This window comes from Pelophylax lessonae, assembly GCF_965119305.1.
Source record: "Pelophylax lessonae genome assembly, chromosome: 4".
Taxonomy (NCBI): Eukaryota; Metazoa; Chordata; class Amphibia; order Anura; family Ranidae; genus Pelophylax; species Pelophylax lessonae.
Window position 1 is genome coordinate 632360172 of NC_138771.1, and position 18291 is coordinate 632378462.

An 18291-nucleotide genomic window follows, 5' to 3' on the forward strand; every position below is an offset into this window, starting at 1 on the left:
GAAGGGGATCTAGGAAAAAGGGAGATCATACGTAAACTATCGGTACCCGGGGGTAGGAGAAATGGGCGCCCGATTCTAGACACACTGACCCACAAGAGATCACGGACCCAGGTGACCAAAGGAAAAGGGGACCCATGTTTGATCCTCAGGGACAGGGATAGGGAGGGGACAAATAGGAGAATAGGATGGAACCAAAATGAAACGTAACAAGTAATACAGCAGGATAACAGTAAACTCAGTAAGAACTTCGCTTTTTTCCGCATGTGTACAACACGGAGCACAGCTCGCCAAGCAGGACCCCATAGCTGAAACGGGGATACGAAGGCCCATTCGTCAGCCCAGTATCGCAGAGACGCATGAGTCTCGGTCCAGGACAAGGAGGATGCAGGCCACCGAGGTGTACACAAACGGAGCAGGAGAGGAGCACATAACAATGAAAATGCAGTAATAAATACAACGAAGCAGCACCCCATAATGTACCAATAAGGCAAAATAAAATTACACATAAACTGTAGCCTGAGAAGGTGCCAGGGAGAGCACCAAGTGACCCCGGGCAGGCAGCCCTGGGTTAGACAGCCAGGACGGTGCCAAGAAAAAGGCGCAAAAACTCACGTGAAAGGACAGTTCAGTGCGGCATGCCCGGGCGACCAGAGCTAACCACGTCAGAGTACCTTTGACGCTTGGGGGATTCCTTCCTGGGGCTCCTTTGATCCATAGGTCTGGGAAACTGAAGGGCTTTAGCAGAAGAAGAGGGTCCCTGATCGCCATGATGGAGTGTGCGGACAAAGGCCTCTGCTTCCTCAGGGTCCTGGAAGGAAAGTTGGTTGCCGTTAGGTGCGCGAAGGCGCAGTGTCGCCGGATAGGCCAAGGTGAATTTCAGGTGTTCCTGGTGCAGTTTGGTGCAAACGGTCTGGAAGGCTTTGCGTCTTTTTGCGACATCGACAGAGTAGTCCGCGAAAATCAATATTTTCATGCCTTCAATTTGGAAATTAGTAGTCTGGCGGAATTTTTGCAGGATAGCAGACTTGTCCGCATAGTTCAAATACTTGGCAATGATAGGGCGCGGAGTCTTACGTTCTTCCGAGTACAAACCCATCCTGTGAGCCCGCTCTACCACGCACGTGCCGTGCAGGCCCAGAGCTGCGGGGATTCTTTTTGCACAGAGTTCAGGGATAGCTGATGGGGCGACATTTTCAGGAACCCCAATAAATCGCAGGTTGCTCCGTCGCGATCTGTTCTCCAAGTCCTCTAGTTTATCCATTATAATACGATTGAGCTTGTCTTGCGACTGCTCGGTTCCCTGGGCTTGATATAGTTCATCCTCGACGTTAGATAGCCGGGACTCCACCTCGTTGAGCCTTTGGGAATGTGCTGCCAGCTCCTTCTTTATGCTGGCCATGCCAGCAGCCACAGCCTTTTCTACAGAGGCTGCAATGGTAGGGGTTAAAAGAGCCACTACTGCCTGAGCAATCTGTTCTGTGGAGGTGCCAGGCATGGGAGAGACAGGAGCAGGTGGCTGCTGGAGGGTACCTGGTGTCCCAGTAGTGGTGTCCATAGCTGCTGAGTCCGCAGCAGCGCCGGAGTAGGCCGAGACCGGGGCCTCGATTTGGGATGCCGCCGGCGGAGGGCGTGGGGCGGCCTTCTCCAAGAAGCGATCCATCGGGCGGGCAGTGACTGGCCTCCGCCGGGTCCCTGGGGCTCGATGGGCACAGGTAAGGAGTGGGGGGCCGGTGGGGTATGTCGGGCCGGATTTATAAGCAGATTTCGGGGTCTGCCGCGGGAGCTGCGGATCGCTCACTCACTCCATGCGGCGCCCGGAACCGGAAGTTGACTTTTATTTTATCTATGGGGATAGGAGAGTGTGGTGAGTGTGATTGTTATAATGTGAGGTAGTTTAAATGCACACTTTTCATGCATTCAGCATTGTTTTCTTTCAAATCATGCTGTAGGATGCTGCAAATAAAAAGCAGCTCCAAGAACAAAAAGCCCTATCATAGTGAAATAAAAACAAATAAACCCATGAATAAAAATTAAAACCTGAAAATACCACCCCTAAATGGTGGTATTTTAACACGGCACGTTTAACACAGTATGTATCAGTGCATTACTGTACATTTAACATAGTATATATCAGTGCATTACTGTACGTTTAACACAGTATATATCAGTGCATTACTGCACATTTAAAAAATAAACTAAAAAAATTCCTGCGCTAAATAGTATGAAAAAAAAGGGGGGAAAGTAATAATGACAGCGAAAGCAGCAATACACTGATCTATAGAAAAAAATCAAAGATAGCAATAATACAATGTGTAGTGCTAACATAAATAGTGATCAATAAAAATGGTGATAAAATAGAAAATTCATTCACAACAAAGTGGTCATATATATGGAAAATCGTATCAATAAAATGTCCATATCAAGAAAAAATAGTGAAAAATGAATCCGTGAAGGAAATAAAGTTCATCAGGTATTTAAACCGTGCAACACAGTAATGGACAACAAGTCCCAGCATAAATGGTGGTGGATAGGAGACCTTTTTCCCAAAGAAGATATGAGCCAGAAATGCACCCGTGGAAGGTATGTAAATTGGCTGCTTACCAGAGATAAGGGGCCCCCAAATTAATGGATAGGCCACATGCGCTTAGGACATAAGGATGGTATAACCGCACTATTCAATCCTCCTATCAAGCACCAATGGATCATAAGGATGTCATGGAAGGTGTGGATACAATACATGTATCAGCAATGGCTTCTCATATCCAACTGTCCTAGGCCAGTGACTAACATGGGAATGAAGTGAGAGGGTCAGCAGGAGCGCCAAGCAGGCAGCATTCTAGTCAGGAATAGGGATGGGATGGGAGTCGGTGTATCTTTGCCCTTACACTAGTCACAGCATGCAGAGGAAGTTATGGACTGGCTTACTAAATCATCATAATCCTCCTCATCCTCCGTCACCCAAGCATAAACTAGTGCGCAGTCCACTGCAGCTGCAAGGGTGGCTTATTCTGCCTCCTTGTCCACAGCTTCTCCTGCCATAGCCCCAGCATCAGGCATGGATGAGTCAGCCATTTACAGTCAGAGTTATTGGTACACAGCGTCAGCCATTTACTCCTTAACGATGCACAGCCATAGCAGTCATGTTTCTCCCAGCTGTAGCATATTGCTTAGTTGTCTCCAGTGATAATGAGGATGGAGGTGATGATGATGTGGTCACTGACGCTGCTTAAGTGCCGTATAGAGCAGAGAAGGAAAGTCAGGGTAAGGCACAACCCCAAAGAAGCGGCCATCATGGAAGATTAGAGAGCAGCCACACTATTCCACCAGATTGTGGAGCTGATATCTCGCACTTCCCAGAGCTCAGCTGTTTGGGCCTTTTTTTACCACATGTGCAGCCGATTCACAATTTGCAAACTTTGCCTCAAGCACATCAAGCATGGCAAAAACACCAGCCATTTGGGTACCACATGCTTGACAAGGCATTTACCCTCTCTCCGGCTTCCAAACACAACCCGTTGGCAAGAGCACCTGAAAGCCACACAAAAGGGACGCAATTCTGCTCCTCCTCACTCCCCACCTTTCCGGTCTATATCTAATCTCATGACCTCTCAGCAGCCTCCACTGACAGGGATGATAATATAATGCAGGATTAGCGATGAGCCGAACACCCCCCCTATTCGGTTTGCACCAGAACATCTCAAACAGGGGAAATGTTCACATGCAAACATGCAAACTCCATTAAAGTCTATAGGACACGAACATAAAAAATCAAAAGTCCTAATTTTAAAGGCTTTAATGCAAGTTATTGGCCCAAAAAAGTGTATGGGGACCTGGGTACTACCCTGGGGGACATGAATCAATGCAAAAAAAAAAAAAAAGGTTAAAGCGATCATTTCTACAGGAGCAGGGATTTTAATAATGCTTAAAGTGAAACAATAAAAATGAAAGATTCCATTAAATATCGTGCCTGGGGGGCCCCCTGAATGTGCCTGTAAAGTGGCGCATCTGTACGATGTATGTAGCCTGTTGCAGCAATACTAACATTTCTAAAAGAAAAAAATGTCATTTAAATTTGCCCACGGTTGTAATGTATTGTTGGCTCCTGGCAATACAGATAAAAAAAAAATGAAAAAAAAAAAAACAGCGTAGGGTCCCCTTCCCCAGTCCATAGCAGGCCCTTCGGGATTTTTTTTTTTTCAGAATCTGGAAGCCCCTTTTAACAAAGGGGCCCTTTGACAGCTGTTTTGTAGGCAAGGGGCAGGGCCACCTGGTTACATCACCCGGTGGCACTACCCACTTCTGACATCACATGACATCACGTGACGTCAGATGGGGGGGGGGGGGGCGATGCCACTAGGTGACGTAACCAGGTGGCCCCACACCTTGCCTATAAAAGAGCTGTCAAAGCTCAAGAACTTTGAACTTTTTCTATTTTTCGGGTGCGGTGAGTGTCATGATTGATGATGGATTTACATTGAGGGACACTATTTTTTATTTTATTTTTTGAATAAAGGACTTGTCAAAAACTGTATTTTGTATTTTTTTTTTGTACACTTTTTTGGTGAATGGGTAGGGGTATGATGTACCCGATACCCATTCACATGGGGGGGGTGGGATCTGGGGGCCCAGAGATTCCAGATTCCAATAAGCCCCCCACCCGCAGATCCCCACAACCACAGCCCAGGGTTGTTTTGGAAGAGGCTCTTGTCCCCATCAACATGGGGACAAGGTGCTTTGGGGGGCACCCCAAAGCACCCTCCTCTTGTTGGGGGCAAGCAACCTGGTATGGTTCAGGAGGGGGGGGGCGCTCGCTCATCCCACCCTATCCTGGCCTGCCAGGCTGCATGCTTGGATAAGGGTCTGGTATGGATTTTGAGATGTTGGTAGGTTACAGACTAGTGGAAAATGTAGTTTGGAGGCTTCTGTTGGTCAAGAGAGAATCGGTGGACAAAGGGACTGCCTCAGTGAGGCATTTTACCCTTTTTTAGTCCTCGTGCCCAGGGCTTTCAACATCCACATCCCATTTGCAGTGTCTTCATCATATGGCGGGAGATTATATAGGGGTGAAAACAGATACGGAGAGCTTTATAGTTGACGACCCACTGGGTTAATTAGTCATGAGAATAGACCACTGGCCAAAACTTGCCCAGTATGCAATTGAGCTCCTGGGCTGCTCTGCATCCAGCATGCTTTCCGGACAGGCATTCAGTGCTGCCAGAGGTTTTGTGACAGATAAGAGAGCACGGCTGACATTTATCAAAATGAATCAGTCCTGGATTAGCAGCAGCAATCAAACCCCTGATGCTGATGTCGCTAATCGGGTGCTTTCTTGATCTCGAATCTCTGAGACTGTGTAGGCTGTCTAGCTTTGTGGGTGTTGATTTCATGTGGAAGAATTTTTTTGTGTAGGTTTCATGGGCACAATTAACATGCAAGGACCAATTTTTCTGCATCTGTTTGACAGGTGCATATCATTGCAATTTTTGACAGCCAGGCCAATTCTTGCTTTCATGAAGAGTACCTCTGTAGGGTTACAGTGTGAAGGCACCATCAATACCCAAACCCCCGATTTTTTTTCTTCAGCAGGCTCTATACACGGTACAGATGTGCCACTTTGCAGACTAAGGGGACCCCCCTAGCACTATATTTATAAAGGAATTTTTCATTTTTAGTGTTATTTCTCCTTTTGATGGTTTCTCTTTAAGCATCATTAAATCACAGCTCATTTAAAATGATGTTTACAAACTTTTTTTTTCATTGATACATGTCCCGCAAGGCAATTCCCAGACCCTCATAACCATTGTATGCCCAATTACTTGCATATAAGCCTTTAAAATGGGCACTTTAATTTTTTCAGTTTGGGTCCTATAGACTTTAATGGGGTTCGTTATTCGGTTCTAAACATTTGTGATGTTCGAAAGTTCTGCTGCAAACTGAACAGAGGGTCCTTCAGCCCATCTCTACTGAAAAATTTTATCAGGAAGTTTCACCAAAGTGTATACCAAGCAATAGTCTAGTTGTCGGAACTTGCAGCTCAAATAAACTGGGACTATGCCTCAAGCAGTTGGGTAGTCCACAGTTAAGGCCACGGGTCAGAAATGAACAAAACAAAATAAGGTAGAAGACCACAGGCAAAAAAGTAGCTTGAAAAGAGGCACAGCTTAATTTTAGTAACATTTTTAAAAATAGATTGGAAACAAGGTCAAAAAGGAACTTTTTACAATACAAAAAACATAAATCCCCAAAAAAAGCCTACCGCAAATTATGTTTATTTTTATTTTATTTTTTTAAACTTTATATCTTTATTATTTCCTTTTAATAGCCAAATAAATACATATACAAAAATAGTTCCATACATATATAATAATCTCTTTTATCCCTTCCCATGCCAAAACCCCCTAATATCAATGGGAGCCGATTCTGTAAAATCCATTTTGTATCCATGTTGAGGAGGCCAAGGGCCTTTTTTCCCACAACCTTGGCCCAGTGGTTGTGAGAGTCTGTGGATACAGGGCTTTTTGGAATCTGGAAACCCCCTTTAAAATAAGAGGGCTTCTATAAAAGCATTAATCCAACACAGTTTTTGACTTATAAAAAAAAGTCCCATCATGTAAATCCTTTTTCAAGTATGTCATATCAACCACAATAAATGACTCCTACATTAAAAAAATAAAAAAATAAATAACAACGTTTCAAATGCATTTACTTACATGGCCGAGGAAGGAGACTACAGGTGCCTGTGTCATTGCATATTACACAAAAATGGTCCATTATTGTCACCATCAGGAAACCCAAGTTAGAAAAAAATTAAAACATGAATGTTAATTTTACCACAATTTAGCACATACATGTCATTCAGTTAGGGTTTAGAATCAAATTGAATGAAATTCAGTTTGATTGTTTGAATCAAACAATCGATTGAAAATTATTACAATTGATTACAAATGATTACAATTACATGTTCTTGTGTTTCAGGCTGGTGACTCTTTTCCAGATTGCCCTTTTGCACTTTATTTTATATAACTTCTCTCCATCATACTACTATTCCACTGGACAAAGTTGCTTCCTGAATACACAAGATAGAACGGGAATATTTAAAGAAGGGGATGTCATTATTGGTGTGGTATTCAGTATTCATTCAGACATCAAGTACTCCAATATGTTATTCAATCAGAAACCAGAACCAGTCATCTGCCAAAAGTAAGAACTACCCTTTATGATAAAAACTGCAGAGTAGGATTTCCTGTACATGGGTAAAGCTGATTCCATGTTTGCCTTACTGGGTCTTAAGGTTGCCAAAAGTGGTTAGAGGTGGGGTAGAGAAGATGCAAGGTGATTTGTTTTATCTATGCAGTTGTAATACTATTGGGTTTTAGAAGGATTATGCAGTATTACTATTTTAACCAGTTCTGGACCTTGGATGTAGGAGATAAGCCTTATAAGCCTTAAACACCACAAAGTTCCCAAGATATATCTCCTACGCCCTTACCTGTATATCACAGCTGCAACTACAGTTGCCCTTTTCAGGGCCGGGGCTAGACTATATTTTGCCCTAGGCAAGACCAGCTACTTGCAACCCCCCCCCTAAAAAAAAAACAACCTGTACACATCCCCCTCTTTCCTGAGCACATAATCCCCCCCCTTTGAACCTTAAACTTCCCTTTCTGTATACACTGTCCCCTTTAAGTCTACACCCTCTTCCTGCACACACTGCCCCCCCATTATTGCTAAACCCCCTTTTACCCTACACCCCCTTTCTATACACACTGCCCCCCCTTTAAGTCTACACTCCCCTTCCTATACACACTGCCCCCCTTTAACCCTACACCCCCCTTCCTATACATACTGCCCCCTTTAATCCTACACCCCCCTTCCTATACACACTGCCCCCCTTTAAGTCTATACTCCCCTTACTATACACACTTCCCCCCTTTAACCCTACACCCCCTTTGTTTACACACTGCCCCCCTTTAAGTTAACACTCCCCTTCCTATACACAATTCCCGCCTTTAACCCTACACCCCCTTCCTTTACATACTACCGCCCTTAACCCTACACCCCTTCCTATACACACTGCCCCCCTTTAACCCTACACTCCCCTTCCTATACATACTGCCCCCTTTAATCCAACACCCCCCCTTTCCTATACACACTGCCCCCTTTAATCCTACACCCCCCTTCCTATATACACTGCCCCCCTCTCTAGAGGTGACATCCAACTGGGATGAGGAGGTGACAGGATAAGAATGTGGCACTGGCCATGGCAGTGCGCCCTAGGTGGCTGCCTAGTTCATCTAGTGGTAGCACCCCCCTTCCTATACACACTGCCCCCTTTAATCCTACACCCCCTTTCTATACACACTGCCCCCCTTTAAGTCTACACTCCCCTTCCTATACACACTGCCCCCCTTTAACCCTACACCCCCCTTCCTATACATACTGCCCCCTTTAATCCTACACCCCCCTTCCTATACACACTGCCCCCTTTAATCCTACACCCCCTTTCTATACACACTGCCCCCCTTTAAGTCTACACTCCCCTTACTATACACACTTCCCCCCTTTAACCCTACACCCCCTTTGTATACACACTGCCCCCCTTTAAGTTAACACTCCCCTTTCTATACACACTTCCCCCCTTTAACCCTACACCCCCCTTCCTTTACATACTACCGCCTTAACCCTACACCCCTTCCTATACACACTTCCCCCCTTTAACCCTACACTCCCCTTCCTATACATACTGCCCCCTTTAATCCAACACCCCCCCTTTCCTATACACACTGCCCCCTTTAATCCTACACCCCCTTCCTATATACACTGCCCCCCTCTCTAGAGGTGACATCCAACTGGGATGAGGAGGTGACAAGAGAAGAATGTGGCACTGGCCATGGCAGTGCGCCCTAGGTGGCTGCCTAGTTCATCTAGTTGTAGCACCGGCCCTGGCTCTTGTGCAAAATAATGCTTTGCTTGAATACATTTACTAATATTTAACAAAACTCCTTAGCTCTGAAGAAGGGGGTCCAACCCTAAAACAGGATGGCTATGTTATGTAGATATACAGTATAACAACATTATTTGTGATTTTTATCAGCATATAGCATCATTTAAAGCAACCATGCAAGTAAAATAAATGCAAATGATTAAATATTTGTTTTCTTATTTAACCCCTAGAGCTAATCAGCTCTAATCTATTCCTTTTTTTGCCCTTAGCTTTTAGATTTCTGCAGATTTTTTTTACCATTACTTATATATGTTTCTGTTATTTCATATTGTTTGTTATTTTTTATTGTTGAAATAAAAATGTAAAAAATATGAAAAACTGTTAGCTGGAGTTACACTGTAAGAGTCGGTTCACACTGGGGCAACACGACTCTGTACTACTTCGGGGGCGTCTTGTGCATTCTCATGCACCACGACTTCGGAGCGACTTGCAGGGACTTCACATAATGGAAGTCTATGCAAGTTGCTCCGAGGTCGCCCCAAAGTAGTACAGGACCCTTTTTCTAAGTTGGAGCGCGACTTGTCAGGCTGACAAGTCGCCTGACAAGTCGTGCTAGTGTGGACCGGCTCTTAGACTTTAAAAATTTAAGCAGATACAAATCATTGCAACTCTGTGGCAATTATTAAACAGTTTTTTTTACAATGTTATTACCTGAACCTTACTTGGCATCAGCCTAAATTGGCTTTTTGACGTTGTTTTAAAATTAAAATACCAATTTTGTCTTTTTAGCATACGCCTGGATAAATATTTCCAACTACAGAGCTTAAGGTACACTGTGAAACAGATAAATGACGATCCCAGAATCCTCCCCAATGTCACCCTGGGTTTCCAATTTCATGATTCCTGCCGGGTCCTACAGAAGGAGCTGGATGGCACCTTGTGGATGTTGTCCGGGCAAAACAAAGCCATACCCAACTTTAGGTGCCAAAATAAGGAACAGCTGGCTGCCATCATTGGTCACTCTACCTCTACATCTTCCATCCTCATGGCTCACATACTAGGCCTGAGCAGGCATCCTCACGTATGTTGCATGACTTTATTCACAAAGATCATAGGATATGTTTTTTGCAAACCTAGGGAGTACACTTTAAAAACGGAGTGTACTTTTTATTTTTTGGCATCTTCCCCTGAGCTTACCTAAAACATCCTCCCCCTCCACAGTTGCATGCTTAGCTCAATTCAATGTCCGAGGCTCTACTGTTTGTCTACATCCTGTGCCAAAAGACTTCACTGTAACCATACCTGCACATTACCACCCCCAAACCTTTATGGGAACACCCACAGCCTCAGGATTTGACCCCACGGAATATTTTTTGAGGCTTAAAGTATAACTATGGGCAAAGATGTGTGTGAACACCACTCTAGGTCAATCTCCCATCTCCAACTCCACTAAGACACAGACCAGATGCTGGCCCCTTCCATCACAGATTCCAATGAGCAAAAATAATTTTGGTTGGATGCACGTCCAGTAAAATCACCTTCACTTCAGCAAGTCCATAAAAGCATATCCAAAAACACAAATAGAGGGGAACAGCATCACCAACTAACGTGTTTCACGATCCCTTAGCGCTTAGCCATAGCTTACTTTGGGCAACATTTAAAAATGGCATAATGTATATGATGCAGTCTGTTTAACATTAACACATTCATTTTCTTTTCTGTTCCCCTGCAACAGAGTTTTAATACTTGTGCATATTGCCAAAAGATCTGTTATTTTTCCCCTTCCTGTAACAGACCAAGCATTCCATAAACAGCATTAGTTAACCACTTCTGGACTGCCCCCTTAACCGCTTGCCGACCACCCACAGTATATTTACAGCGGCAGTCAGCCCCTCCTGGGCAAAGTGAGGTAGTACTACGTCGCTCACCCAGGACCCTGGGGGGGCGAGCGCGCGCCGCCGGAGGCGCGCTCCCACCCCCGCTCGTTCAGGGACATCCCTGCGCGAGTGACCGGTGGCTCCGATGTCCGCCGGTCTCTCGCGATCTCCCGCTGGAGAGGGAGAAAGGCAGGCGGCTGATGTAAACAAAGCTGCCTTTCATTCTCCCTGGGGTAACAGCAGAGATCATACAATCCTGCTATGTAGGATCGTATGTCTCTATCGTTACATCACAAGCCACGCCCCTTTACAGTTAGAATCACGCCCCTAGGGACACACTTAACCCCTTGATCACTAATAAAGTTAACTCCTTCCCTGCCAGTGTCATTTTTACAGTAACAGTGCATATTTATAGCACTGATTACTGTAATGTCACTGGTACCTCCAAAAGTGTCAAAAATGTTAGTCAGGGGTCCGATCTGTCCGCCACAATGTCTCAGTCCCGCAAAAAAAATCGCAGATTGCCGCCATTACTAGTTAAAAAAAACCCCAAAAAAATTTCATAAATCTTTCCCTTAGTTAGTAAACGCAATAACTTTTGCGCAAACCAATCAAAATACGCTTATTGCCATTTTTTTTACCAAAAATATGTAGCAAAAAACAAATTGGCCTAAAATGTTAAAAATTTTTGATTTTTACTTTTTTTTTTTGGGGGGGGGGGGTTTCATATTAAAAAAATGTGAAAAATATTGTTATTTTTCAAAATTGACGCTCTTTTTTTTTTCATAGCGCAAAAAATAAAAATCGCACAGGTGATCAAATACCACCAAAAGAAAGCTCTGTTTGTGGGGAAAAAAATATGTCAATTTCATTTGGGTAAGCATCCCACGACCACGCAATTGTCCGTTAAATTCACGAAGTGACGAATCGCAAAATAGGCACTGGTCTTTGAGCAGGAAAATCCTCCAGGGCTTAAGTGGTTAATGACCAAGCTATCTTTTGCGGTACGGCACTGCGTTATTTTAATGGACAATTGCGCGATCGTGCGACGCTGTACCTAAAAAAAATTGATGTCCTTTTTTTCCCACAAATAGAGCTTCCTTTTGGTAGTATTTGATCACCTGTGCGATTTTTATTTATTGCACTATAAGCAAAAAAAGAGCAACAATTCAGTAAAAATGACATTGGCAGGGAAGGGGTTAACCCAGGGGTGATCAATGGGTTAAGTGTGAGACTAGGGGGTGTTTTCTAACTGTATGGGGGAGGGACTTGTGAAATTAACACAGAGTCCTGTGAGCCTATATAGGAGGATCACAGGCGCTCTGTGTTTATTTCAGAGAGAACAATGGTCTACTGTGCTTACAACAGCTGACCATTGTTCTCTCTCAGTGGGGAGCGATCGCGGGTGCCGGGCAAAAGTTGCGGCTGCCGGCCCCATGGATCGGCATCCCCACTGCCCACAGAGGCTCTTCTCGCCTCTGTCAGTGTGAGGCGAGGAGAGCCGATAAACGGCACTTCCGTGTTTACATGTGATCGGCTGTGATTGGACACAGCCGATCACATGGGTAAAGAGGCGCGTCATCGGCTCTTTACCTAGATTGGGGTTGCGTCGCATCCCAGGGGCACGTGAGAGCTGTGACACTGAGGTGACATTATATGATGTCATCCCAGAATGAGAGGGGATACGGCTGGCTGAAGGTTTTGCCCCTTAACGACCAGGCCATTTTTTGCGATTTGGCACTGAGTTATTTTAACTGACAATTGCGCGGATGTTCGACTTTGTACCCAAATAAAATTGATGTGCTTTTTTTCCAACAAATAGAGCTTTCTTTTGGTGGTATTTGATCACCTGTGCGATTTTTATTTATTGCGCTATAAATATAAAAATAGAGACAATTCTGAAAAAAAAACTATATTTTTCACTTTCTGCTATATAACATTCCCCAAAAAAATTAGTTTTGGAGCGGCTGCCTAATAGGGGCAGGTGCGTGCCTCAGGTGGCGCGCGCGCACCCCCAGGAGTGCTCCTGCAAACCACTGTACAGTTCATGCAGCCAAGCCAGCCTGCTGCAGTATATTTGCGGCGGGCGGCGGTCGGCAAGGGGTTAAGGAGACCCGGGATACCATTATTGCACCTATGGGAATGACAAAGGAGGATGATTTTCTGCTGATAACAGCAAACATGTCATCTCTCTATACTATAATCCCGTATTACAAGTCATTATTAGCAGTCAGACATTTCTTTGAAGCTACAGATTGAATACCAGAAATACAGAATAACAAACATAACTACTGCTATGGTACTGTTTTTTCCTACAGAAAACCAACATTGCTATGGGGGCCACAATTTGCTCCCAGTGTGACCATCCTTCATGGCCCACTGGGAGGAGAGGGCTATCTATATTGGCCAATGGAGGAGGTAGTGTTATGGTAGCGTTACATAGATGATGCCTGAAAGGGTTCAGAGCAGAGTCTGCACCAGTTTATGATAGCATTACATTTCATTAACCTAGGGATTAGGTGGCGATATGAGATTAGCCCTTCAGAAAGTCATTAATAGGTTGTTAAACAAACATTGGAACATTCTAAAAAGTGAGGTGAGGTAATTTTTTTTTGATTGCCCTTAAATAATTTTTAGAAAGCCTCCTGCACTTAGATATTATGTGGCAACTAATGTCATAGAACTACCAAACAAACCCTTTTTCTTTGGTAACTGGTAAGGTTTTTTTCCTTACCAAAGATGTCCTATATGTAGATCTTTTGGATTCAATTATTTTAGGACCCAGACCTTTGAATCCACAGTAACAGGAAGGTCATATAAAATAGATAGATTTATAACATGGTTCCACCCAAAAACATGGTATATCTCTTACAATGTAGATGTGGGTTATGTAGGAAGGACAAAAATAACTTTACAAATACATCTAGGGTAACACATCGCTCATAGAGATGGGCCGAACACCCCCTGTTTGATTTGCAGCAGACCTCCCTAACAGGGAAAAAGTTCAGCCCCAAGCCTCAAACTCTATTGAAGTTTATGGGCCCCCGAACTTGAAAAATCAAAAGTCCCAGTTTTGAAGGCTTATATGCAAGTTATTGACCATAAAAAGGGTATGAGGGTCCGGGTACTGCCCTAGGGAGCATTGATTTTAATGATGCTTAAAATGTTTAAAGTAAAACAATAAAAATTAAAAACTCCTTTAAATATAGTGCCGGGGGGGGGGGGGTTTGCCCTTAGTCTGCCTGTAAAGTGGCACAACTGTACCGTGTTTGGAACCTGCTACATTAAAACTGACATTTTTCCGGCTGAAAAAAAACCCCTATTTACGGCAAAAGAAAATGTTAAAAAAAATGTTGTGGGGTTTCCTCCCCCCCCCCCCCCAGTCCAAACCAGACCCTTTGCAACTGGTATAGATTTTAATGGGAACTCCATGCCAGGATTAAAAAAAAAATAAAAAACGACATGGGGTCCCCCCAAAATTCCTACCAGACCCTTAGGTCTGGTATGGATTTTTAGGGAGACCCCCACGCCAAAATTTTAAAAGAAATGTTGTGGGATCCAACACCACACCCTTATCCAAGCACGCAGCCTGGCAGGCCAGGTAAGGGGGGCAAGCGCCCTCCTGAACCATACCAAGCCACATGCCCTCAACATTTGGGGTGCTTTGAGACAGGTGGGGCTCTTTTACAAGGGGGCCCCCAGATCCAACCCCCCTATATGTAAATGAGTATGGGGTACATAACCCCCAACCCATACTAGGCCCTTTGGGTCTGGTATGGATTTTAAGACAAAAATTGTAAAATTAAAAATAAAATGGTGTGGCCCCCCCCCCCCCAAAATCCATATTAGACCCTTAGTTGAGCACGCAGTCTGCCAGGAAAAGGGGGGTGAACGAGTTTCCTCCTGAACCATACCAGGCCACATGCCCTCAACATAAGGGGGGTGCTTTGGGGCAAGCGGGACACCACCCCAAAGCTATTTGTGGGGACAAGGGCCTCTTCCTGATGACCCTAAGTGGTCAGGGGGGTTTTTGGAATCTGGAAGCCCCCTTTAACAAGGGGGCCCCTAGATCCACTTGTACCCCCTACTCATTCACCCAAAAAAGTGTAAAAAATAAATAATGACAAGAGGCAGTTTTTGTTTATATATCGCTTTGCAACCTTAAAAAAAAACACGTCTTATCTTTTTTGTCAACCCTGACATGCTATTCAATTACAATTTGGGTCACTAGCTAACCCTGCTCTAGTTACTGCCCAGGAGAAATTATTGAGGAGACAGGATGAAACATATTTCTGTGTATTATTCTGCACTCATTACACACTCTAAATCTAAATACCTATAGACAAGTGCAGAAGGTAAAAAATTGTTTTGTTTTAGACAGATTTGTGAGGCTCTTTGCTGTATTGAGTAGGTGTCGTACCAGAGAGGATTTGTATCTTCGATATGAAAAAAGTATTTATGTGTAAGAGAAATGTGGGAGCATGAAAATCTAAATCTACATCTGTTATATGTTTTATCCAGTATGTCATTTCTTTCCAAAATGTCTGTATTTGGGGACAGGACCACCAGATGTGCATGAAGTGCCACGACCACCTCCGCATCTCCAACAGGAGTCTGACATTGAGGGGTACCAGTGTTTAAGTTTTACAGGGGTCCTGTAACATTGTGTTCTGGTTTTGAATGCTGATTCCTGGAGTTGTGTGCTGAGAGAGCATCGATGCGAGAAGATGCACGACTTCCTCCATTGTGCATTTGTGAAGGTTTTGCCCAAGTCTTTTTCCCAAAGTAACTTAAATGGATCAGTAAAGTCTGATGAGGTTTCATTAAGCCATTTATAGGCCTGCAAAGTCACCTTTCTCATTGGAGTCTGAAGGAGACAGCATTTTTCAAAGCTTGTGAGGTCTCTATGGAATTGTGACTTGTCCTTATTGCTTTGGAGGAAGTCGTGCATCTGTACATAATTCCAGTATGACAGAGGGCTATTAACTGAACATTTTCTCTTCATTGCTCATTGCTGTAAATTGCAGTATTTTGGAGTTGTAAAAACAGTTACTAGCCAGGACCCTTTTCAGTTCCCCTTTCTGTGTAGTGACAAATTAATTGTTGTCCAAACCGGTGGGAACTCTGGGTTGTTGTATAGAGAAGTGAGGGGGCCAGGGCATGTAGATAATTTGTGTTTGTGTAGTAGTTTTTGGAATATTGCAAGGGTGGTATTTATCAGAGGGTGCTTTTTGATTTCTAGTGGATGTGAGCACGGATTGGACCAGAGCATGTAGTGAGTATCATATTTAGTCCAGCCACGTTCAATATTAACCCAGGCTTTGGTTGAACTATGGCAGTGCCAATCAATTATCCTGGTTAGACGAGTAGCAAAGTAATATTTCTGAAAGTCCGGGATACTCATGCCACCTTCAACCTTACTAAGTTGCAAGTATTTGAAGTTGATTCTAGGGTGTTTGTTTGCCCATATGAAAGATCTCTGCAGAGTGGTAAGCTTTCGGAAAAAGGAAGCAGGTATATGAATAGGAAGCGCGTGGAAGAGATAGAGCAGTCTGGGCAAAACAGCCATTTTGATAATGGCTGCCCTACCAAACCAAGAGAATGTATACTCTGTCCCATCTCCTCAAATCGCCCTCCAGTGTCACTAGTAAGGAAAGATAGTTAATGTCAAACAAAGAGTCAAGCTTAGCTGGTAATCTTATGCCTAGATATTTTAAAGCTTTTGATTCCCATCTATATGGGCAGTTAGCTTTAGTTAGGTTTATTAAATGTGGAGGGAGTGTTAAGTTGATTGCTTCAGACTTTGAATTATTTATTTTAAAATTGGGGAAATATCTGTATAGTTGAAATTGTTTGTTCAGTTTTGGGATTGAGATATGTGGCTGAGCGATATAAAAAAGAAGGTCATCAGCATACGCCGAAATTTTGAACTCTTTTTTGTTTAGCCTAATGCCTTGAATAGATGGGACAAGATTTATTGATCTATACAGGGGCTCTAAAGTGAGAATAAATAGGAGAGGGGATAAGGGGCATCCCTGTCGAGTACCATTGTGTAATTTTAGTGGATTGGAAAAAAACCCATTGACCCTGACTTTAGCCTGTGGATTTGAATAGAGAGCCTGTATCCAAGACCTTAAATTTGAACCAAAACCTACATGTGCACAAGTGGCAAAGAGGAAATCCCAAGCTACCCTGTCGAAGGCCTTCTCCGCATCGGTGGAGAGTAAGAGACCTTCAAACTTGGCAGACCTGGCACCATGTATCAGGTTCAGGGATTTAATTATGTTATCCCTGACTTCCATTCCAGGCATGAATCCAACTTGGTCAGGGCCAATGATTCTCTCTATATAGGGCCGTATTCTATCCGCAAAAAATTTGGCTAATATTGTTAAATCAATATTCAATAAGGAGATGGGCCGGTAGCTCGAGCAAATAGATGCGTCTTTATCTGGCTTGGGTATAACTGTTATATGGGCCATAAGAAATTCATTGGAGGGTTGATGTTTGTCTTTAATAACATTGAGGGCGTCTGTTAAATGAGTGGCCAGCCAGGATTTCTGCATTCATTTTATAGTATTGTGACGTAAAGCCGTCAGGTCCCGGGCTTTTGCCTGGCTTTAAAGCTTTGTTGGCAGTTATGACTTCATCTGGTGTTATGTCCGATTCAAGGTCGGCCAAACTATCGGAATCAAGGGTAGGGAGGCCACTCCTGATCAGATAGTCTTTAATGGCTTGATCTCTGTTCATGTCAATGTGCTCAGGTTTACTTTGTGGAGGGATGTTGTATAGGTTTGTGTAAAAATCTCTGAAGGTATTAGCAATGGCTCTGGAGTCCTGAGTAATATGTCCTTATGGGTTTCTAATGCCTATAATATTATTGGAAGTTTGTGCCTCTCTAAGAGCTCTTGCTAGGGTCTTGCCTGATTTATCTCCATGCTCATATAAATAGAGATTTTTTAAGAAATATTATCCTTCTTATGCTAGTCTCTAAGAGGGCTCCGAAATCTTTACGTGCTTGAATCAGGTCTTCCTCTACTTGTAAAGAGAGTGATTGTTTGTGTTTAGTTTTCTAAATCTGAGATTTTGGCCAGTAAGTTAGCCATCATTTGCTGCCTTTCCCTCTTCTTCTGTGCACCTATGCGAATCAGCTCACCTCTTATGACCGTTTTGTGAGCTTCCCATACTGTAAGAGGAGATAGCTCGTCTGAACAGTTTTCACTGAAATAGCTGTTAATTGTGGCTTGGGTACGGGTTTGAATAGGCAGATCCAGTAGAAGTGATGATTTTATTTTCCAAGAGTGATCGCATTTGAACACAGGAGAAAATTGCATGTGTAGTGAGACCGGGGCATGATCTGTGATGGTGATCAGCCCAATCTCAGCTCCACTGATTTCGGCCAGGTCCCTCTGAGAAACAAAGATGTTATCAATTCTTGTATAGCATTTGTGTGTGGAGGAGTAAAATGTGAAG

General features: G+C 43.7%; 1 protein-coding gene across 1 annotated transcript in view; it reads left to right on the plus strand.

Annotated features, from left to right (window-relative positions):
• Positions 1-2494: 2494 nt before the first annotated feature.
• The window catches only part of LOC309552867 (extracellular calcium-sensing receptor-like), a gene marked incomplete at both ends in the record, with an annotated part of 56968 nt that continues 41171 nt past the window's right edge, over positions 2495-18291 (plus strand). The window contains 3 exons of the mRNA XM_082253778.1: positions 2495-2580; positions 6976-7200; positions 9734-10025. Of these exons, the coding sequence (XP_082109904.1) occupies positions 2495-2580; positions 6976-7200; positions 9734-10025 (603 nt within the window). The remainder of the gene's footprint in view (positions 2581-6975; positions 7201-9733; positions 10026-18291) is intronic.